This window comes from Manis pentadactyla, chromosome 10, assembly GCF_030020395.1.
Source record: "Manis pentadactyla isolate mManPen7 chromosome 10, mManPen7.hap1, whole genome shotgun sequence".
In the NCBI taxonomy this organism is placed as follows: domain Eukaryota; kingdom Metazoa; phylum Chordata; class Mammalia; order Pholidota; family Manidae; genus Manis; species Manis pentadactyla.
Window position 1 is genome coordinate 92,545,524 of NC_080028.1, and position 24,113 is coordinate 92,569,636.

Consider the following 24,113-nt stretch of genomic DNA (forward strand, 5'->3'; position numbering starts at 1 on the left):
TTTCTGTCCAGATGTTTAGTTTTCATCCACAACACTTGATCAGAACTGAGACTTCAGAGATTTCCCATAACAAAGTTGTTTCAAAATAAGGTGACCAACTTGTGTCAGTTTGTCTGAGTCCTGGTTTTAAAACTGAAAGCCCAACTCCTGGAAACCTCTGTCCCAGAAAAACCAGGACAGCCAGTCACCCTACTCCAAACATACTTGACATTTTCCAATAACTGAATCAAGTATCCGTTCTTAAGTTTAAATTAATTAAAATGAAGTAAAATGAAATTTTCAGCTCTCATGGCACTAGCTCCATGTCAAGTACTCAATAGCCATGTTTATCTAATGGCTACCATATTGGAGAGCATGGGCCTAGGAGCCAAGAAGCCCTCTCTCCTTTACATATAACCAGCTGGAGAGGATTGGGGCTTGGCTTTCTTAAAGGAGCTGTGGTTCCCTCAGGACCCCTACAGGGCATCAAGCAGGAGTTACAGCAGCTAGGGCCACAGAATAGAACAGCCACCCTGGCAACACGAGGATAGAAGGAGCATTAGGAGGTCACTGTAACTGTCCAGAACAAGGGGATTACATCCTGATGTGGGATCATGATGGGCAAGGTGGAGAGACAGGCTGGATTACAAAGGTGTGCAATATATAAAACCTTCATGACTTGGTCATTGATTAGCTATGGGGGGGTGGGGAGAAAGGAAACAAGAGGCAGTAATCTAGGAGGATCCTTGGTCAATTTCTCCCATGCCCGCCCCCAACCACGTTGATTTTAGGTGGTCCAGTTATCTATTGCTGCTTAACAAACCCTCACGAAATGCAGTGGCTTAAAACAAGAAGTATTTTATTATTATATTGCATGGTTCTAGAGGCTGATTGAGCTCAGCAGAGGGATTCTTGCTCAGGGTCCCTCATGCATCTGTGTCACGCTCAGAGGATGTGGCTGTGAGATGGAACCTCAGCTGGGACTGTTGGTTGGAATATTGCTATGGGCCAATGTGCATCCAACCCACCCCCAAACAATGTGCATTAACAGCAGTTGGTAGAAAACTGTTAGGGGCTGAGCTGTATCTCCCCTAATTCATAGGTTGAAGCCCTAACCTCCGGTACCTCAGAGTATGACTATATTCAGAGTATGACTATATTTGGAGAGAGGGTCTTTAAAGAGGTAATGAGGTCAAAACGAGGTTATTGGGGTGGGCCCTAGTATGACTGGTGTCCATTTATGAAGAGGCAATTAGGACACGGATACACACAGGGGGAGAGCCATGTAAAGACACAAGGAAAAGGTACCATCTGCAAGTCAAGGACACTTTGATCTGCGATTTCTGGCCTCCAGAACTGTGAGACAATAAAGTTCTGTTGTTCAGGCCCCCCAGCCTATGGTACTTTCTTTGCTATATAGCCTTAAAAACCAATATAAATGTCTACCTGTGGTCTCTCCCTATTGCCCATGCTTCCTCACAGCATGGCAGATGAATTCCCAAGAGGACCAGGTAGAAACAGTACCACCTGTTGTGACCTAGTTTCAGAAGTCACATGGTGTCATTTCTTTTGTAGTCACAGGCATGCTCAGATTCAAGGGGAGGAACACAGACCCACCCCCTGCTGGGATGGTTATCAACGTCGCGTTGCAAGTAGGGCATGTCGAATGGAAGATCTTGTTGCCATAGTCTTGGATAATATAACATGCCACACCAGGTTGGTAACTTGAGAGATTGCGGATGATACAGTTAATCAAGACATGGATTACAGGAAGAGGAGGGGAAGAACAAAGTAAGGTTTGAACAGGTTGGGTTGGCCGAGCCTGTCAATAGTTAGGTAGACATAACTCAGCACTAGGAAGTTAGGTATGTGAATCAGGGCCTCGGGAATGTGTTCTGAGCCAGACCTGTCCATCTAGTAGGGGCCATCAACATATTAGGAGCCAGGGACTGAGTACACCCGCAAAGTGGGAGAAGATGAGGGTTGAGGGAATGTATTAGCTATCTGTTGCTGCATAATAAATGCCTCCAAAACTTAGTGGCTAAAAACATCTATTTATTATGTTTCTATGTATTAAGTCAGATGGGCGGTTTCTCTTCTGGCTCATGAGGCTGCGTTCATCTGGACAGGGAGCTAGAATATCCAAGATGGCCTCACTCCCATGTCTGGTCGTTGATGCCAGCTATCGTGGGGGGCTGGGGTCAGCTGGAAGAGTGGGAACCCTTGGGCTTCTCCTTCCATGTAGTCTTTCATCTGGGGCTTCTTTAAAGCATTATGGTCTCAGGGCAGTATTCTAAGTGGGCAGGTCCCAGGGGACAGGCCTTACCAAACACACCTGCTAATGCCTCATTAGCCAAAGAGAGTCACACATCCAAACCCAACGTCAATGTGGGATGCTTTAGCAGGAGATGTCACTCCTGGCAGCCATTACTGTAAAGAGACACTACAGGAAGGAACACCAAGTGGGCCTCCACTCACTTTTTTAGGGTTGAACAAAGAATCCAAAGATCGAATGACGAGAACAGAGGAGTGAATTCCCATGGGAAAGCGCCAAGCCAGCATTTGCACGACCTTGAGAGTGCATAGCTCACCCTAGTTCCTGCCTGAAATCATCCTCTGATTTTGGCAACCCAGGGGTCAGTTTCTTTAACATCCCAACATTATGTTCAGTTAGGAACTTTCACAAAAATCTGAAGCACCAAATACAGCTCAGTGAAAGCAGTTCTGCAGGTCAAACCAATAGTCTAGATTTGCAAACTTTATGATAGTCTGGTTGGATGAGCTAGAAAACCCAGTGTCTTCCAATGTTTTTGACCAAGACCCACAGTTAGAGATGCCTTTGCCTCAAGATCCAGTACGGGCATGCACACATGTACACTCACAGCTAAACTGAGTTTCCTACAACATAGAAAAGATAATAGTAACCTACCCTTATTATGTGCAAAGCTTTGTGCCATTTTCTATTTTTTTTTTTTTTTTAATGCTAGTCATGCCCTGCTAACTTGATTTAATCACCCACTCACGGGTCATGGCCTACATTAAAAAGTAGGGTCTTAGGCCATGCAGAGCAGAAGTCAGAACGTTGACCGAATCCTGCCTTGAGCCTTACTTGTTTGGCTTCACCTCTTGGTTGTTTTTTTTAAAAAGCAGAATTTTATACCTTCAGACAGGCCTCCCTTCTCCTGGACCATTTCGGATTGTCTGATACCCAACTGCTTCACATATCTGTGTTACTTAGCCTGGGCATTGAAGGCACTTCTCTTGGACCTTTGAGTTTTCTAGATTCTACCAGAATAGATGTATGCACTTACACATTCCATGAATATTAAACGTGTGTATCTTACATGTCAGTCACATTACTGGCCAGGGAAACACAGCAGAGAACAGACAAAAATCGCTGCCTTCATAGAGCTGAGATTCTAGGAGAGAGTTACAGATAAGCCTCCCAAAATAAATAAATAATTCTCTACCAGAGGGTGAAAAATTCTTTGGTGAAAATAAAGTGGGAAGAGGATCGGCATGCTCTAAGAGCTACCAAATTGCAGGCCTCACACCCCTTTGCAGAAATGAGGAGCCCAGAATGTTCCCAACAGAAGTCCGAGAGAGAGACTGCGGGAGAACACAGCAAGAAATTTCCTCAAAAAGAGAGTTCCCAGACTGCCCATTCGGGTACACCTGGCCCATCATGTTCCCAGATCGTTCCGCCAAAGGGTAAAGCACCAGCAACTTTAATCTAGATTTCAAATCAGTCAGCCATTAAAGGGGGCAACGTTGCAAGACGCGGTCACGGGGCCTTCAGTCGGTCGTATTTCAGACTGTTCCCTAATTCGGCCTCCTCAGTCCCCATCTCCCTCTCTCCCGCGGGATAATCGGCCACCTCGTTAGCTCTGCACACATGACCCCTCTCGACCGGTCTCCTGGTGACTGCGCCTGCCTTATCTCTTGCCTCTCCTCCCTCACATTTTCCGCTCCAACAAAGCCAAACACAGCCCCGTAGGGGCTTTCACGCTTCTGTGCCTTTGGACACGCTGTTCTTCTGCCTTGAAGGCCGCTGGCCTGCATCCTCGCGCGCCCCCGCCCCCTCCTCAGCGAGCTCCCATTCATCCTTAAGAACCCAGCCCGCTGTCCCCTTCTCCATGGAACCCCCTTTCACCCCTCGACCCGGTCTGTCTGCAGTACCCATCTCGCTTTTGCTTCTTTGCACCAAGAAAAATACTGGGGTCTCCAAATCCCTCCCCTTCCAGACTTGGGCCTCCTCAAGTGCGGGAGTTATGCTGGCTGCTAGCTTAGCACTCCAAAAGACACAGTCCCGAGCTCCGAGTGGGAGCTTGCCCGCAGGTTCAGGCTGGCTCTAGGGGCCCCGCAGTTCGGCCCTCCGCCTCCCCGGGGACCCGGCGGGGAGCCATACCCCAGCACTCGCCGGGCACTGGCCCGGCCCCTCGCACGGCCGCCCAGCCCCTGACATCAGCAGCCGGCGGCGCCCGAGCCGCGCGCGACTACAAGTCCCGGCACGCCCCGCCGCGGCCGCGCATGCCCAGCGGGCCGGCGTTTGAGTGGCAAGTTGTTTGTTACAGCGAACACCAGCTGCTCTCCGCGCCGGGCGCCGCTGCTCCGCCAGCGCTGCCGCCCTCGCCTGCCACCCGCCCGCCGCCCGCCCGCCGCCCGCGGCCCTTCGCGGCTCGGCGGGCCTCCCCTTTGTCCGGCCCGGCCCGCCAAGCAACGAGGTCCCGGTCCCCGGGCCGGCTGCCCGCGGCGCTCGGTGCCGGCTGGGCGCTCAGGGGGCGGGGGCCGCGACTTGCCCCCCGCCGATGAGCCGCAGCGGAGCGCGGGCGGACGATGGAACTCCACATCCTGGAGCACCGGCTGCAAGTTGCCAGCGTCGCCAAGGAGAGTATCCCGCTCTTCACCTACGGCCTGATCAAACTTGCCTTCCTGTCCTCCAAGACCAGGTGAGCGCGCGGGGACGCGGCGCGGGCCGGGGAGAGACAAAGAGGCGCACCCGGGTGGCTGTCTTCGCCGCCGCCGCTCGGAAAACAACTTCGAGCCCCGGGGAGCGCCCGTACCCCACTGCTCGCCCTGTTTTAGACAGAGCCCCCCAGTCTGCCCTCCAGCGGGGTCCTTCACCCTGGCCACCTACCCTGGGTGCACCCCAGTCGCTGTCTGTCCCCATCTCAGCCCCCTCTCTCCCATCCGCTCCCGAAGATCAGGAGGGCCGGGGGGGCTGCAGTGATGATTCGGTGAATGAACGAACGAATGAATGAATGAAAAACAGGTGTGGGGACCCAGCAGTGGAAAAAACAAACTAACACCCCCATCCCCCAATCCCTCGGTTGGGCCGGCCCCCGTCGCGAGGGAGGGGGGAGGGATTCTGCTGAGCGCGGCTACCCGGAGCAGAAAATCATAAAATCATTAGTGGGTGTTTATCTCAAGGTGCCTGGGAGGGTTGCGGACTGCGCGAGTGGCTGGGGGAGGGCAGGGGAGAGGCTGCAGGCGAGGGTCTCGTTGGCTCTTTCTCCTCCAGGTCCGGGAAGGTGGAGGGGGGTGGTGTTTTGCCGAACAGTGTAAGGGGGAGGAGCGGGCGTGTTTATGGCTCTGCCTTGAGGCTGGGCTTGGATGCTGCAGGGGGAAAAATAGTTGAAGGCCTTGGGAGGTTGAAAAAAAAAAAAAAGTTGGATTTTTCTCACAAACAGGTCTGGGTCTGACTTTGGGAGCCCCGATGGGTGCTTGGATTAGGGTAGTTTTTTTTAAGGAGCCGTAGCCCAGTGGAGTGTGAGTGTGAGCTAACTGCTGTAACTTAAAGCCCTTGTTTGTCCACAGTCGTGACCGTTTTAAGGGATGAAGTCGTTGCCGGTTGGATTTTTTCCGAGGTTGGAGCTGAGGTGCTTCTCCCTTCCCGTAATATGAACTATGGGTCAAGGTTAACGTGCAAATGACGGGCCCCTAGGCTGCCGCCGTGGGCGCTGAGCTCAGGGCAGCTCCCAGGGTGCAGGGAAATAATTCAGCCCAAGCTTCTTATCTGCCTGTTAAAAGTTATTGCCTGCAAATCTCACTTTGATGTGTGTGTCTGGGCGGGCAGCTCAGTCCTGCCATTGTTCGCGAGATGAAGCAGAGATCTGCCAGTGGCATCTTGTTTACTTTCTTCCCTGGCTGCTCCGTGGGGTATGGAGGGTTGAAATCCTTGCCTTCCCTGAGCTCTGGCTCCTTTGATTGCAAAGGTAATTATTAAACAGGTCATTTGCAAACAAAAGCCAACAGCTCAGATTCTGAACCCCCTGGCCCCCTCTGGCTCTTGACACCCCACAGTCCCTCATGTACTTGCCCTCTGCCCCCTACCCCCTCGGGCTGTCTGGAGACTCCTAGGCTGGTAAGAGAAAGGCAATAAGAAATGGCCCTGTTTTTCCAACCTTGGCCCTCAGCCCCAGGCAGACCCCTGGCTGATTTCTCCGCTACCGTTCAAAATGGAATGATGACTCAGGCTGTTGCTGTGTGGTGCCTGGGTGCTGGGTGGAAGGAGGGGGCACTGGGGGCCTCTTAGAAAAGGGGTCCCCCCTGCTGCCCGTTTCCCATTATGGAAAGACTGGCCCTCTCCAGGCCCCTCCCCAGGGTCCAGCTCAGAGGCCTTATGGATGGGCATGTCCTGGGGGCAGGAGGGCCTGCTGACATGTCTACTACAGACAACCTGCCCCCCAATGGGTCCCGCTTCTCCATCTCCTAGAGGAGACAGCTGGTCTGAGGCCCAGGTGACTAGTCCAGTCTCAAGATGACTCAGAGGTCAAAGGTCATCTCCAGTTCCACGGCTGGCTGTAGTGTGTTGAGCACACTTGTCCAAAGGCAGAAGGCCTGCCCTCCCTGCACTCAGGACCAGGACACTGGCTTTGGGTTGTGACTAGCCCCTTACTGCCTGCAGGACCTTGGCAAGTAATGAAGATGGCGCCTGTTGGCCCATTAGCTTTCCCAGAGCTGCTGTGTGTACAGCATGGAATGATTGTGGAAACTGGCTTTTTAGCAAGTATAAGGGCCAATGGGGTGTGGATATATTATCTAACATATTTGCGATAATCAACCATCCAGGGAGAACTTTTGGTCCTGTTTTATTCTTTCATCCGTCCCTGCCCCCAAGTGATAGTCCATAGCCCTGTGGGTTCCCCACCGCAGCAACCAAAGTTTAGCCCAAACTGGCGGCATGTGCATGTGTGCATCACACACACACACACACTCTCTCTCTCTCTCTCTCTCTCTCTCTCTCTCTCTCTCTCTCTCTCTCTCTCTCTCTCTCTCTCTCTCTCCTCTCTCTCTCTCTGTCTCTGTCTCTCTCTCTCTCTGTGCTGCCTGCTTACAAGTTTTCAGCTATTTCCCTAATAGGATCGAATCCCTGGGAGACATGAGGCCTTTGGGACTTGAGTCCAGAATCCTCATCTTTTCTCACTCTGCCAAAAACTCTGGTCACCCACAATTCCCTTTATCCTTCCCTTCACACCTCCATGCTTTGGTACTTCCATCTTTGCTTGGAACACCCCCCCACCCCAGTGAATTCTTGTTCGACCCTCAAGATCTAGTGACATCACCCTGAAACTGTCCTCATCCCCAGCAGACATGTTCACTTCCTTCCTCTGGTGTCTCCCTGGGTGGAGGCTGGGGAGGGATTTGGCATTAGTAGATACCCCCTCTGTGTGGGGGTGCATCTGGGTCCAAGAGATGCCAGGATACACTCTTCAAAGTCCAGAGCCTGGTGGGAAAGAAGAAAGAGGCAATCAAGTAAAGGGGGGATCTAATGGGGAAGCAGAGGGACCTGGGGGTTGGCCTGAGGAAGCCTGGGAGGCTCCCTACAGGAGGTGGCACTGGATCTTAGGGCTTTAAAATAGGAACTAGCTGGGGTAAAAGGGAATCCTGGTCCTAGATCCCACATATACCACAGAACACTCTGTGAATTAGGTTTGACACCTGCTTTGCAAAGAAAATATCTGAGGCTCAGAAGTTAAGTGACTTGTGCAGGGTCACAGAGCAAGTGGTAGAGTTGAGATTTGAATCTGTGTCTTTCTGGCTTAAGCTCGGAGATGTGCAAGTATAGGTTGCAGTGACACCTATATTCAGCAGTTCTGTCCCACCCTTTTGTTGGCAATGCACTGTTCTAAAGGCAGGAGGAGCACAGAATGGAACCTGTGTGCGTCCTGTGTCCCACCCTGCTGGTGGACCTTTTCTTCTACCAGGAAAACTTGTCCCTCATCACTTCCAAGGTAGACCTTCTTCTTCCTCACTGCCTGCTCAGAAGCTCTCTCCCTCAACTTTTCATCCTTCTCAACATTTGTCCATAACAACATATTGTTTGCTTGTCTGAGTCTCCTGGACTATAGTGCTTACTCTCACCAAGCTTTTTGTACATCTTAACCTCTCCTCCTCCCAGCCCCCAGTACCAGAAATAAGAGACAGTGATTTCACCATCTCTTACAAAAAGGTGAAGACGCTGGGTTTGGAGAAGTAAAGTGGCTTGCTCAAGGTCACAAGCAGTATTGGGGTTTGAACCAGGTCCTTTCTTTACTGTGCTTAGCACACTGCTTTGTAGGCACTTAGTAACTGCCTCTTTGATGGATGTCCAACCCGTGCAGAGTGACCCAGATTTCAGCCAGTCTCTTATGAGTGCCCTGGGGGCTGGAAGATGTAAGGCAGGCAGAATCACACCTAGAGAAGCAAGACTTAGCGCCCTCCCCGTCTTTCCACCCTGACTCTTGGGACAGCATCTGGGTGTGGCTGGAATGGGAGCAGAAGGCCCAGTTGAGTGCACTTATTCTAGGCACAAAGCCAGAGGGTGAGACCCTGGGTGAATAAAATCAAGGCCATCTACAGAGCTTCCCCTCTGTCCTTGTGATAGCCAAAGGGTCGGTAGCCTAGCTGAGGGCTCACTGAGCCCACCCCACCTCACTTAACAGCCTTAATTCTTATGGTTCCCAGCCACTCAGATTATTTCTTGTGCATACATACACACACACCTATAGTGCCTCCAGCCTCAGGCCTGGAATGTTATTCTTTGCCCTGCCCACTTTGTCCATCTACTCATTCTTTTAGATACCATACTAGCCTCACCTCCTCCAGGAAGTCTTCCCTGAGTGCACAGCTGAGCTCAGACCCTTCCTCCGGCTGGTATTAATGGGCGTAATTGCAAGAAGATAAAATATGACCGACCATAGAATATCAGCAGGATGCTTTGGGCTGCAAATAACAAAAGCCATGACTTGGCTGGCCTAAACAATAAGTTTGACTTTGCATGGTAAGAGGCTATGAGCTGGACTACTCTGGGAGGTCAATTTAAAGGATTGATAATGTAGTCTAGGACCTGGGGAGAATCGGTGCAAACCCAGTGGTGGGAAAGGGCTATCATCTCCAGAGTGTTTCTGAGAAAACCTTTCCCGGAACACGCCCCCCTCCTGCACAGACTTCCTTATCTCATTGATGGGAACTGGGTCACATGAGCATGCCTACGCCAATCACAGGCGCAGGGAATGAGACCATCACGGACCAGTCAGGATTCACTGCTGCCTGGGGGCTTGTGGCTAGGGAAGGCACAAATGGCAGCAGCTAGTATGGGGTGAAAACAGTGATGACAACCCCAAGTCCGAGCTGGATTGTCCCCATTTTACAGAGGAGGAAACCAAGACACCTGAGTGCCCAAGGACACAAAGAAGTGGCAGAGCTAGGATGAACCCAGGAGGTCTGGCCGTAGAACCTGTCCTGGTGACCACTCGGCCAGGCCTAAAAGCACACTGGTTTGGATGCCCCATCTCCAGGGGGCCTCTGAGCAGAGATGTGGCTCAGAGGCCATAGCAATGAATTAGGGGCCAGGTCATTACCCTGAAATGCATCCAGGCATCAGGCAGCTGGGGTACCCACTTTTTTCACCCATGAAATGCTTCTATCTTTAAATTCCATTTTAGGAAGGCTAACTCATTGGATTGGCAGAGAAAGCACCTAGGTGAGTATGCAGTAAGTGTGTGCCCACAGAAACCAGTACTGCCCATCTGGGCCAGATCCCCTGTCTGCAGGTCTCCGGTGCATTTTGGACTGCACGCTTTCACTCATATTGCTGCCTGTGGGGACTCTTGCCAACAAGCCATATTGCACGCTAAAGACTTAAGAGGCATTTATAGGGGAAAAGTTCAAAATAGCAAAAAGTCCATCTAAAGGCCTCGTTTTCATGAGAACATTGGTCAGAAATCACCATTTGATTGCAGGTTAGGGAAAGACAAGCCAGCAGGGAGTTAGGCCTGGGACGTGGCACCGCCCCATCCTGGCATTCAGACCTCAGGCAAGTTGATTGACCTCTCTGTGCTGTCAATTTCTTACCTTGAAAGCCAGAATAATGATCATATTCACTGTTTTGGTTATCATGAGGACTTAATAAGACAAACCATGACAAGCATTTCGAATAGAGCCCAGTTCACTGGATGTTCCAGTAAATGTTACCTGAGCAAGAAAATGCCCTGGTTAAGCTGACCAGCACAAGGCTGGAGTTTGAAAACCTCAGGGTTAGGAGACGTTTTAAGGCTTCTTAAAAACATGCACACAATGACACTCTGATTCCAGGAGGTAGATATTTTGTCACTGCCCTCCAGGAACCTAGAAAAGACAGCAGGCATTTAGGGCTTCTGGAAGGGGTGGCCAAAGTGCTCTAAGACCCCTGAGCTGCAAACAAGCCTTCCTAGAGGAGGTGGCACCTTTGAACTGAGTCTAGGTAGAATGGGAAAATGTCAGGAGGTGGAGGTGCTGGGGATGAAAGAAAGCACTTCCACTAGGCAGGCAGAAGCAGTGGATGGGCACAGATGCATCAGGGGAGGGGTGCAGGTGGGAAAAGCGGAGCCCTGGGACCATTTCCCATGCCCGCCTGGGGCAGCGGCCTCCTACTGCCCCAGAGCAAGGGGCTGGCTCAGCCCCAGCTTCCAAGCACCAGGTAGGAACCCAGGTAGGAAAAGCACAGTGTTGTCCTTGGCCTGCCCTGCACCTGACTGCTCAGCGTGGTCTACCACCCCCATCCCCCACTGCCGGTGCCTACAGCCTCTGTCACAGCCAGGCCTGCTCATCTCCCCCTGAGTTATCCAAACAGCTTCCCTTCCAGTCTGTCTGCCTTCAGGGCAGTACAGATGGTTAGCACAGCCAGAGCCCTCTGGGCAGGAGGAAGAGCCCCAGCGAAGGCCTGGAGGCTGAAAAGACAAAGGTGAGTGCAGAGCATAAGCAGGGACTTGTGGCCAGTGTGACCACAGCTTGGGGATGGTACAAACTGGTACATTTCATTCATGCAGAAACCCTGCAGTCTGCACCTGCTATGTGTACACTCAGTGGGAAACACACAAGCAGCTTCCGTTCCATAGGAAGAAAAGGTGTGTTCTCCACAAAAGGCAGAGGGTGACAGACAGGCCTAAGGACCCGAAGGGAGGCAACTGCTGGTCATGCAGGGGCTGAGTGGAGGCTGTGTGGCTGCCCCAGACCAGTGCTGGGGTGGATGTCATGCTTCATCCTGAATCCCTGACCACATCTCTGGCTGCTCAAAACCCATCTCAGACTGCCCCCTGCTCCCAGTTCAGTCTCCTTACCCGACGTTGTGAATATTCCTTGATCCAACTTCTGTCCTCTCTGGCTTTGTCCCATCTGTATATCACCCATGCCCTATTTTTGAGTAACTGTGGTAGTTTTTAAATATCCCAAGTCCTTTGACGCTTTCTCTTCAAAAGCTAGAGCTCCCCCACCTTTAAATGGGGTCTGGATTTGTGACTGTTCTAACAACTAGAAGCTGGCAGCAAGATGCTATGAGGCTTCTGACGCAGGGCATGAAAGCGTAGCCACTGCCTGGTGTGGGCTGTGCCCTGCCTCTCCATCTCTGTCCTGGATGCCTTGCTCTGTAGGAGCCAGCTGCCATCTTGTGAGGACACTCAAGCAGCCCTGTGGAGAGCCCCACAGTGGGGAGGCCTGGAGCCTCCCACCAACAGCCAGCCCGTGAGTGAGCTACCTGGAAAACCTTCTACCGCCCCAGGCATGCCTTCCAGTGACCTTGACCTTGACCTCACAAGGGCTCATCCAGAAATGTGCCCTTGAGCTACACCCAAATTCCTAATCCTTAGGAACTGTGAGAGAGAGCATATATAAGTTTATGTCATTTAGAGCCACCAAGTTTTCAGGTAATTTGTTATGCAATAAGTAACTAATATAGTGCCTATGTAATTTATCATCCAAATGGGGACACTTTTGAGAGTAACAGGGAGAACTAAAAATAATTACCCTGGACAATAGGAACAGGGCAAACGGGAATGTGTGACCACCCACGCTTTAGCCCAGCCAGACAGTTCTCACAAGTCCTCCAGCCTAACACTCTTCTTGGCATCAGCTTGAGCATCACCTCCTCCAGGTAGCACCCTGGGGTGGAGGGCTGTGTGGAACCAAAGGGCAGTGTGGCAGGTGGGTGGCAGTGAGCCAGGGCAGCATGATGGCAGACTGAGGCTAAGAGAAAGAGCTCACACTAGCAAGACAACTAACACCTTTATTGAGCTCAGACTCACATACTGTACAATCCACCCACTGAAGTTCACCATTCAGTAACTTCTGATATATCACAGAGTTGTACAACCATCACTGCTGTCTAATTCCAAAACATTTCATTAGCCCAAAAGAAACCATGCCTATTAAGCAGTCATTCCCTATTTCCGAGCTCACCCCCAGCCCCTGGCAACACTCATCTACCTTCTGCTTCAACAGATTTGCCTATTCTGGACACTTCATGTCAGTGGAATCCTTCAATATGTGGTTCTTGCAGCTGGCTTCTTTCCCTTAACATAAGGGGTTCAAACTTCATGTTGCAGCCTGTACCAGCACATCTTTCCTTCCTACAACAAAATAATACTCTATTGCATGGACATACTGCATTTTGTTTATTCATCCAGTGATGGACATTTGGATTATTTCCACATGTTGGCTATGGTGAATAATACTGCTGTGCACATCTGTGAACACATCTGTGTTCGTGTGAATATATGTTTTCATTTCTCTTGGGCACATAACCAGGAGTGGAATTTCCTGGGTCAGATGGTAACTGTTTATTAACATGTTGAGGAACTGTCAGGCTTTTTTCCACAGCAGTTCACATTCAGCATACCCAAGGAGCAGTGATTCGAACCCAGGGCCTCTGGCTGCAGAGTCCATGTTCTAAAACCACCACAGTACTTAGTCTGGAGGCTCTTACTAGCTGAACCTCTGGGCCGCTGAACTGATACTCAGTTTCTTCACAGACAAACAGTATTATGGGGAAACGAGAGCCTGGGTAAAGCACCTGGCCCATGGTAGGCTTCCCCACAGTCCTCCTGATACCGAGTTCGCAGGAATTTGGTGTCACCAAAGCAGGCACACTTGTGAGCTGGAGCAAGGAAGTGTCACGTGTGGGCCGTGGGGGCTCCTGGGGCCTCTGAGACTGGCCCCACATTCCTCTTGTTCCTCGCCCCTCTTGAATGGTTTGCCGGAGTGGTGGGCTCTGGGGGGGTCAGTCAGTGTGGAGGGGCAGTACCTGGAGGCTCTCATGAGGTGGCAGTTGGCAGGAGGCTCCCCCATTTGACACAGCCTAGGCTGTGGCCACTAGATCTGAGCTGCAGCTGCCAGGAGGCGAACAGCCCTGGCAGTGGGTTAGGTCAGGCCTCCCTCCTGCATGGGCTCACCCTGGGGCAGTAGCTAGGTGCATACTTTCAAGATAGGGTATTAATTTTCCCTCAAAGGCTGGCTCTCCATTGAAACCAGGCCGGGCCTCCTAGGTGCTCCCCTGGACTTTCCTGTCCATCCTCATGACCTCTGCCCCAGGCCTGCCTGCCTTTTGATCCCCTCCCCACCCCATGACTTACTCCCTTTCTTGAGCAGAAAGGCAGTGGGTGGAAATTGGTTCTCAAAGTTCAGTCTTTTTCCTTCTGAGCTCAAAGTCACTGATGCAGTGACTGACTTGGATTGAGAGCGAACAGAGCTTAACCACAGAGATTCTTCTTGAGAGCCTACTACGAGTTAGAGCTTTCCATCATTTACTCTCCTGGCCAGTCTGAAGGAAGGAGGGGTTGCCCACCCCAGCCAACAGGGGAGACAACTGCTCAGTAACTTGCCCAAGTTACATGGTGGACCTGAAGCAGATTGGGGTTCAGGCCAACTCCCTACTCCCAGCCCTTACCTGCCTGTGCCCCCTCCACTCATTCCCACTCGTAACTCTGTTGGGAGGATCTCGTGCTAAAAGGCCATTTCTCAGGGGATGTGCCTGCACGAAACAGTAAAGGAAAACATGTTTTTAACCCAAAGTCCACCATTTACTAACCCTGTGGCCTTGGGCAAGTTGTTAGGAGTCCCCATTTCCTCATCTGTGAAATGAGCATCTTACTAACCACCTCTTTGGATGGTGGTGAAGATTAAATGGGAAATTTTACATCGAGGGCATGGGGGTCCAACAGCCGGGGAGCTGGTCATTCATATGAATTCAGTGGATATTTATGGAGGACAAAAGTGCCCTTGGCTGGACTGCTAGCTGGCGAGGGGCAGGGTGGCCTCTGATCCCACAGCACCAATGGTCTGTTCTGCTTCAAAATCATTGGCAGGGCCCATCTGATGGCTGCAGGGTGGAATGACTGATTCTGATTTTTACCTGACGGGGGATTCCCAGACTGTGTGAGCTGTGGGAAGACGGACCCAGGGAGAGGGCAGTGAGCACGGGAGGAGGGGTCCGTAGGTGTACTCTGGGCGGCTCTGCCCAGCTGATGCTTGGACACCCCAGACTTGGCAGGTCCCAAATGGTGCTCATCCTCTCTTGCCCAGCCTTGTTCTCCCTCCTCGGTGCCCCCCACACCCATCCATTTCTCTGACATCAGGTTTTCTCTAATCCTCCCTCCTCGGTACCCTGATTCCCCCTTCCACCCCCTTCCATTCAAGCCCCTCACCTAACCCTGCAGCCTTCAGGAGGTGGGTCTCATCCCCCTAGGCCCTCTTTCTCAGCAGGAGGGCCGCTTTGATTTGTGCAGAAATCTAATCCCATCCTGTGTGATCTGCTCTGAAATGAAGTCTTGGCCCCTGTAGTCCCTGAGGTTCTGCCCTCTGAACTCAGCCTCCCAAAGCGGGGCCCTGCCTCCCTTTCTTTCTTTCTTCGTTCTTGCTGCCCCTCCCCCTGCAGTGCCCTTTACCTGCTTCTCCGACCGGGACAACCTCTACTATGCCTCAGATGTTTGTGCCCCAGCCCCACCATGTATGAGCTGTGCAGCCTCAGCAGTCACATCCCATCTCTGGGCACTGGGTCCTCATCCATAACACAGGTCAGCGATAGTGCAAGACAGTCGTGTTTTACACAGCCAGGAAGGTCTGGCCCAAGTGAAAACAGGCAGAGCTGAAGTCCAAGCCTGACAGGAGTGGGGGACTGGGATTGCAAGGGGTCTTACAAGCTCATCCCTCCTGGGAGACCCCCAGGGCTTTGACCCTTTCCTGGTCTTAAGAGCTCAGTGAGCGTGTCCATGCTGTGTTTTCTGCAGGAGAATTTAAATGTGGCATCCCAGGCCTCGGGATGGGTATACCAGCTTGTCACCCCAGCTTTGTGGTGATGCAGAGTGAGCCGGAGAAGTAGGAAGAAACCTCACCACACCCCCATTTTTCTATGGGGTTAGAATTTGGGGCCTGCAGTAGAATCTGGGACACTGATACGAGGACAGAGGGAGGTTTCAGAATTACCGTCTGTTATACCGTAGGGGTGAGAATGGGTAGGCTCTCAGGGGCAGGAGCTGGGGCCTGCCTCTGACTCAGTTGCTCCCCTTCCCACAACTTGGCCCCAGGTAGGTACAGCTCTGGCATGAGGAGGGCCCCATGGTGAGCCACCGGGAAGAATTCATTTACCCCCACCCAGGTCGGACCCCCTGAGCTGAGCAGTCCTTTTGGGGTGCATTGTCCACACAGAATATCACAGTTGGGAGTGAGGGGCCAGGACTTTTCAAGGGTCACTTATAAATGGTGAGGTGCCGCGTGGGCTGCTGGAGCCAGGCCTCTGAGGGGCGCAGGTATAGGGAGGACCCGGCTGGAAAGCAATGAAACAGCATTTCCATTTTTATCTGCTCTTCTCCAAACACTCATCAGAGTAGCTCTATTCGGGGTGATCGCCCCCCTCTGCCCTGTCTTCCCTCTGCCCATTTCCCTTCCCCAGCTCTTCACTCCAAATCAGCCTGGTTTAATAGCCTGGTCTTGTCAGTTTCCCCCTCGAAAAACAGAGAAGGCAGTAACACGCACATCAGGGGCTGCTCCACGGATTAAATGAGATCACATAGGGGGCTTCGATGGGGCCTGGTCTAGAGTCCTGCACAGTCAGGGTTGTGGGGCCAGGAGATGTGGAGATTGTAAGCTTCCACAGTGCACACCTAGGCCGCAGGCCTGCTCTGCACATCTGTTGTGCCATGAAAAGTCAGACATTGGAAAAGCCAGGACCCCTGAATCCTGCCATAGAATGAAGCTTCTAGCATCCCCCCAAGCCCAGGTTTCCCCCGCAGCCTCATCCCTTCTCCTGCAAAGGCAGGTGCAGGTCAGGGAGGGGCTGAGGGAGCTGCTCTGGTCCAGGCGAGCGCATGGTCTGGGAAGCTGTGCCTCCAGCCTCCTGAGGGCTTGTCGGTCACTTCAAGGGGGAATCAGGCCCATCTGCTGGCTAATATCTGGAGAAGGCAGAGGCTGCACAGTGGAGAAAGGTCTTTCTTACTGTATGTGATTTCCTTACCCCTTCGTCCTTTTTCTCCACTGATTACACAACCTACTTTGTGCAAAGTGCTGGTGCTATGAGGACTCAAACCCTGACCCTGGACTCATTGTGGACAACACAGTGCAGGAGATCTTGGTCATGCTGTAGTCTAATGAAAGGCAGGTCTTCAAAGCACAGGGGGAGCTCAGGATACAAGGAGGAGGTTCCACTGAGTCTGCGTGGGTCAATGAGGGCTTCCAGGAGCAGTGGCAGTGAGCCAGGCTTGAAGCATTAAGGTAGGGAAGGGACTTCCAAGAAGGGGGAACAGCATGTGCAAAAGCACAGAGGCCTAGCCCATGTGGCCCATGGCGGGGCTGAAGCAATATAAGCTAGTGAAATTGTACTTCTGGGTACATAACCCAGAAGATTGAAAGCAGGGTCTTAAACAGATATTTATACCCCTGTTCATAACAACATTACTCACAATAGCCAAAACATGGAAGCAACCCAAGTGTCCATTAACCCAGTGGATAAGTAAATGATGGTCTATCCATATAATGGAATATTACTCAGTCTTAAAAAAGAGAAGGAAGTCCTGACATCTGCTACAATGTGGATGAGGATTATTATGCCAAGTGAAATAAGCCAGTCACACAAGGATAGATACTGTATCATTCCATTTATCTGAAATCCCTAGAATAGTCAGATTCATAGGTACAAAGTAGAATGGTGGGCATCAGGCTGGGGGGAGGGGAGAACGGGGAGTTTTGGGGATGGAGGGTAGGGGCGACTGCACCACAGGTGAGTTTATTTAATACCACTGATATGTACACTTTAAAGTGGTTAAGATGGTATATCTTTTATTTTGTGTTCTTTAATGCAGTAAAATGCATACTATACAACAAACGTAGGTTATAGTGAGAATAGAAGAAAGTCCAAGGGCAGGAGTGTGAGTGGGTGGAGAGGATTATCATCAGAAAGAGCATGTATCCTGCCTGGAGTCTTGACAGATCTGAGTTTGAATCCTCCTTGTGCCACCTGTATTAGTCAGCTCGGGCTGCTATAACAAATACCACAGGCTGGGCAGCTTAAACAACAGACATTCACTGCTCACAGTTCTGGAAGCGAAAAGTCCAGGATCAGGGTGCAGGCTGTTCCCATCCTGGTGAGGGCTCTCCTCCTGGCATGCACACTGCTGCTTTCTCCCTGTGTCTTCACAAGGCCTCCTCAGCGCGTGCACACACACAGAAAGCAAGGGGGATCTCTCTCTTCCTCTTATAAGGACAGATTCCTATCACGGGGGTCCCACCCACTCTCATGACCTCCCAAAGGCCCACATTGGGGATTAGGTGCTTCAACATAAGAATTTGGGGTGGCGCACAGAGGCCCATCCATTCTCCTGCCATTAGGCTGTGGCTGGGATATCCCGTGCATCTCAGGCAGGAAGCGGGAGAGAATCACAGTGCATGGAATCAGCAGGTCTGAGGTTTGACCCCAGAACTGTCTGGCTCCTGACCCTATGCTCCCAGCCACTACACCCCTTCTTCCCACCAATCAGCACACACTACTCACACCCACTCTTCCCTCCCTCCCCTGCCTTTGCAGTGCACCCGGTCCTGCTGCCTCCTACAGAGAGGCCTCCTTGCCTCTTTGTTTTGTGTTGGTTTTTCTAATTTTTAAATTTTGGATAGAAAATAAATACACAGTTTATTAGAATTGAAAAATACACAGAGGTGCTCAATAAAAGGTCCTGGAAACCCCTGTTCTTCAGCCACCCGGTACCCACCCCCAGATGTCATGAAATCAGTGGGGATTTTTGGTGATATTTCCTATATATTTATGCAAATATATGTGTATCATTTGCTCCTTTGTTTGTTTGTCTGTACAAATAGATTTGTATTAATTCATGCTCCATGCCCCCATTCCGCACCGCAGCTTTCTCAGCTGACATTCACCTAAGCAGGGACACGTGGGCTTCCTTCTAACTGCTGCTGTTTTCCACAGAACAGGGGACTCTGAGCTTTAACCCATCTCCCACTGGTGGACATTTGTTTCCAACCTTTTCTGTTGTTGCTGTTGTTTACAGTCAGTGCTGTCACATATAAGTTGGCACACATTTTGCACGCAAGAGCATGTGTTTGTGGATGAATGCCTGGAAGCAGAGCCCTGGGTCAGAGCATCTGCGTGGTGGTAAAGTCCTCACATCGGGCCTCCAGAGAGATGTTCTAGTCCCCACTCTGCCATCAGGGTGTCCTGGGCCTGCTTCCCACAGCCCTACTGCCCTGCTTGTCATCAGACACCCTGGTGGATGAAAGGAAGGGCCCCCCATATATAACACCTTCCATTCTGGGGCATGTGTGTGTGTTTGCAGGTGGTGTGTTTGGTTGTCTTCTTGTTTGGGGCTCTTTGTCACCATTCATCTCGTCCCCAGCCATCTTACAGGTCCCAGTGGGCTACAAGGGTACTAAGAGTCTTTCACCTCCAGATCACTCAGCCTGTAATTGGCCCACCATAGTTAAACTCCCCGAGATATTTGCTCTCATTTCTGGGCATCTGCTCATCTCTAAGGCCAATCCTTCTCCATCCTCCGACGTGCAGGTGAAGGCAGCTGTCCCCCAGCCCTGGGGCCCAGGTAGCCAGACCATGCTCAGCCATTCTTGTGAAGCTGGGTCCCCTCGACCCAGGGACTGCCCCCCTGCATGTCCAGAGTGCTCTCTCCTCCAGGACTGTTGGAAACTATCCCAGGTCCCAGCACCTCGGCCATCCTACTTTCCTGCTAAGCTTAGGTAAATGGGAGGCTCCTGGCTCTGGACCACCATGGCCCGAGCAGCGCCTTCCCCAGGGCCTGCAGGCTGGCTGCAGCATGGAGTTTACAGCTGTCCTGGGGGCAAAGTGTGCCAGACCCCATAAAAACTCCTTCCTGCCCCAGGGTGGTGAGTAGGCAGCGTCTGGCCCCTTTCACCCTAGGGGGCTCTAGACAGGTCCTCGCTGCTGCCAAAGATGATTACCCCTCAGGTGACCCACTTCCTGGGTGGGCAGAGGATGTGGCACTACAAAGGCCCAGCCTCCGGGGCCCAGAGGATGTCCTGACCCACCTACCTCCCTTCCCAGGCGTGCACAAGGCACATTCTGTCACGGCCTTCGGCAGGGCATTGATCTCTCCAAGCCTCAGTATCTTCACCTACAAAGTGGGGTAATAACACTGACTTGGTCAGCTTGTCAGAGTTGCATTTTTACTGTTATGTTCTTTTTGCTCTCTTTTTCCCTAATACCATTCTCTGTCTTAATGACTTTGGCAAATTGGACATGCCCCAGGGATGCTGGTTATAGCCAAGTTTGAATTGTAATAAAAGTGAAATAAGTATTTGGCCCAAAGACCATGGAAGGCCCTCAGAGCCTGGACCTCCTCACTGTGGGGCAGGGTTGGTCAGCTGCTAGACTGTCACCAAGTTGCTCCAGGCAGCTGGGAGAGGTGACGACAGGCAGAAACTGAGCAAAACCAAAAAACTGAGCAAAACCAGAGGTGTTGGTGGGAGGTTGGGTTGTGAGTTGCTGACCTGGCCCTTGGGTGTCTGTGTTGGTTTTAGGCCCTGGTTCTGACTCCAGGCGGTTGCTCTTGCCATTAGGGCAACACGACAGCTCAGGCTGGCGGTTGGCAGGTGTGTTTCAGCGGTAGGTTAACCCCCAGGCCAGGTGCCTAAACACTTTGGAAGGAGCAGGGGCTGGTGACCCAGGCCAGTTAGTGAGCAGAACTGCTGACTGAGCACTCTGGCCTGGGGAAGCCTGGGACTGGTGGGGAGAGCAGACCAACGCGTTCTCTGCCTCAGGGCAGGAAGGGGCAGGGCTAGAGGCTGGGGACACAGCCCTGAGGACCGGGACAGCACCACCGGGATAAGCACTACCCTTCCTGGTGGAGGACAGCATGCAGAACACCTAGTTGTTGGCTGCTCTGGGCTAGACCGAGCCTGACATCTTCAGCTCTTCTGTTTCATGGAACTGAGTCCCAAAAGAGAAGGGCTTTCCATGCACACGGCAGTCATACCAATCCCCAGGGGTGCACACAGGCCCTGGGGAGCCAGGCTGCTGGGCAGCGCAGGACTTTACCGGGCCCCAGCACAAGCGCTCTGCAGGTGGTATTCACTAATAGTTGTGTCAGAACAACTGTGAAAACATACGTGTCCTCGCTGAGGTTGGGAGTGGGGAGGCAGGGACTCAGCTGTGTTCCCCTCACCCGGCCGTATCATCTCCCAGCTCTGCAGTCCATGCGGCCCATCCCTGGGAGGCCCTGCCTTCTCTCTCAGTCCTCCCTGTCCTTTAGGGCCTGAGAGAGAGGCCCTGCAGAGGGTTCCCCTTTGGGGACCTTCCTACGCCCGCCCAGCTTTGTTAGCCTATGATGTGGCTATTGCTCCTTCCTCTCCTTTGCTTCAGCTTGGGAGCCATTCCGGATGGTTTTCCCTGGGCTTGTATTCATTTCAACCCCTTTGTCCAGTTGTTCCACAAGTGTCTCTACTCAGTAGCCTAAGACGTCTTTAAAGGTACCATGGACTGAATGTGTCTCCCCAAAACTCATGTGCTGAAGTCCTAACCTCCTGTGGGACTGTATTTGGAGATCGGGCCAATTGGAGGTAATGAGTGTCAAATGAGGTCATAAGGATGGAGCCCTGATCCAGTAGGATTGGCTCCCTTAAGAGAGACCAGAGAGCTCACCCGCTGTCTCCCCAACACTGTGTGGTGCAGAAGGAAGGCCACGTGGGGATACAGCAGGAAGGCAGCCGTCTGCAAGCCAGGAAGAGCCCTGCCTGCACCTCAGTCTACTTCCAGCCTCCTGAACCGTGAGAAGTCAAGTTCCATTGTTTAAACCAGACAGTTTGTACTTTGTTCTTGCAGCCCTAGATGACTACGACAGGGTCAGAAACTGTGTCCCCTGTGCCACCCCAGCCCCTGGCAGGAGGACCAGTAGAAAGAGCCGAGACCCTGGGCTGGTTCAGACCTCTTGCTCCTGCTGACGAGACTATGTCCAGACCCGCAGTGTGCCCATCTTGCTAATGGGATGGTGATGAGAAAGGCAAACAGGTCAGGCACTCATAGGCATAATAGCACTTTTTCTGCTCTTTCTTCCAGACTCAGGGCTGACTGAGCTCATTAAAAGGGCTCAGTGTCAATGCTAAACATCTCTTCCCATGAACTAATATGCTAAGGGCGTCTGACTCCCCATTCTCTTTACCTGCGTATCTTGCAGACCTTTGAGCTGTGACCCCTGTTCTAGACATTAACAAGCTTTTCTTGATTGAGGTCCTCCTTCCATCCTACCTCCCACCCAATTTTGTTTCCTGTCCCTGGGACTCCTGCAGAAACAGCCTGTCTGTGTCCAGCTCTGGGGGCTTAGACAGATACTGCCAACTTGGTAAAGGCTGTGGCAGCAGGGTGCACCTTCTGTTGGGTCCTAACTGGCCTTCCGGGCTCCAGGCTGTGGAGGAGCACAGGGGCTGGAGTCTACTTTGGTGCTGGTCTGACATGGCCAAACTCACGGGCTTCAGTTTGCAGGTCCCACTTCCCGGCATCCTCGGGGTACCACTATGGACTACGATGAATGGAGCATGAGCAACAGCTCTCCCTGCAGCTGAGAGAAGATGGGACCCTTGCAGGAGCTGAGAGGGGTGCGGAGATTGAATAGCGTGACCTCTGTGAGATGCAGGAACAGCTCTCTCTGTGCAGCCAAAGCAAGCTGCTTGAAACTTGGACCTGATCTGCCATCACCCACCCTCAAACATTTCAAAGCCTTTTTTTTAAATGGAGGTCAGGTGCACAGATTTTGATTACTCATCCTCCTTGGTCCCTGACATACCTATTGATCCTGCTGTTACTTTGTTGATTGTTTGAAGAACAATACCACCACTGCGACCCTGACATTGATGGGAACTGCCGGCCACCCACGGTATCTTTCCATTGACGTACAAACAGTCCTGACCCATGTCTGCATCTGTGTCATCTTCTGGAGCTTTTGCCCACTCAGCGCTGTCTGACAAAGTGTAGAAGATATTCAGCGTTTTTTCCATGGCCACAGACGATTCAACTTGCCCTAGGGTATTTCTGTTCCTTGAGTTGGGGGGGACTGTCCTTCCAGGGTCTCTCCATGGGCTGCCCCCTCTGCCTGTATCTCTTCCTACAGCTCCCAGCTTATGCATCCCTCCTGAAGCCCGTCCCGGCCACCCCACCCCATGCAGAGGAAGCCTGCTGCTCTGTCTAAACCCTTCCTTATTTCACAGCCTTACCACAATCATTGTGTGATGATGCTGAGTGTGTCTGTTTCTGCCAGGCCCCAGCGGGGCTCTTTCCCATCTCACAGGGTCTCAGCCTCGGGACGGAGTGCTGCTTGAACACCCAGCCACAGGACCCACCCCAGGGAGAAAGTGGGACTCAGGGAGGGCTGGGGTGGGCCAAGGTGTGCAAAGGACTCTTGTGGGGCAAGCTTGAGCTACTTTTGTGGAATTATGGGAATTTGGGGCACAGGAAGCCATGCAGAATTTTTTAAGTAAGGATGTTCCTAGCGGCTTTGTTCATAAATAAGCCCCAAACTGGAAACAACCAAATGTCATCAACAAGAGAAAGGGTAAATAAAAATGTAATATGTGATAAACACATATAAACATACATATATATTTAGCAATAAAAACAATTGCAGACTACATAAAATCGGTTAATCTCAAAAACAATACATTGCACAAAAGAAGGCAGACACAGAATTTTTCACACAGCATGATTCCATGGCTGTGACGCAGACAGCAAACTGAATCTGTGACAGCAGGTCCTGGGGCAGGGTTTGCCTCTTGACGGTATGGACTGGCAGGAAAGGGACAGAAAACACCTCCTACAGTGACAAGAATGTCCAGCATCTTGATTGGGTCGTGGTTACATGGGGGTCTACATTCACCAAAACGTATCTCATTGTCCACCTAAAATCTGTATGTCTTATTACTGGAAGTTATGCCACAGTTTTTTTTTTAAGTTTGGAGTTAAAAAGAAATGTTATGGGTGAGAAATTATGATCCAAGCCTAGATTTGATCCATTAAAAGCATTTCTTGCCTAAAACGAAGAGTGCCATTCAGGAGCTGTTGCTCAGCACCTGCCAGGTGAGAGGAAAATTGCCAAGGGGGTGTGTTAGAATCGTGTACCTTCAGACTGCCTCCTCACCGCCTCTGCCCGCTCCAGCCTTGTTCTGGGACCCTTGAAGCCCAGCCTGGGTGCAAGCCATGTGTCCATCTCCAAGCAGACTGCTCAGCACATGTGCTCCTTGTGACATAGAGAGACCCGAGGAGGACAGGAAGAAAGGCACTGCTATGCCCGGCTTGAACACGCCGCCCTGGGTACTGGCATTCCTGGTGGCAAGGGTGCCTCGGACTTAGGAAGCAGCTCTAAGACATCAAAAAGGTG

The 24,113-nt window shown here is 51.8% G+C and overlaps 1 protein-coding gene across 1 annotated transcript in view; it reads left to right on the forward strand.

The window, feature by feature from the left end:
- Positions 1–4,546: 4,546 nt before the first annotated feature.
- Positions 4,547–24,113, forward strand: part of CASTOR2 (cytosolic arginine sensor for mTORC1 subunit 2) — a 52,958-nt gene continuing 33,391 nt past the window's right edge. The window contains exon 1 of the mRNA XM_057487219.1: positions 4,547–4,928. Coding sequence (XP_057343202.1) covers positions 4,816–4,928 — 113 coding nt within the window. The 5' untranslated portion in view covers positions 4,547–4,815. The remainder of the gene's footprint in view (positions 4,929–24,113) is intronic.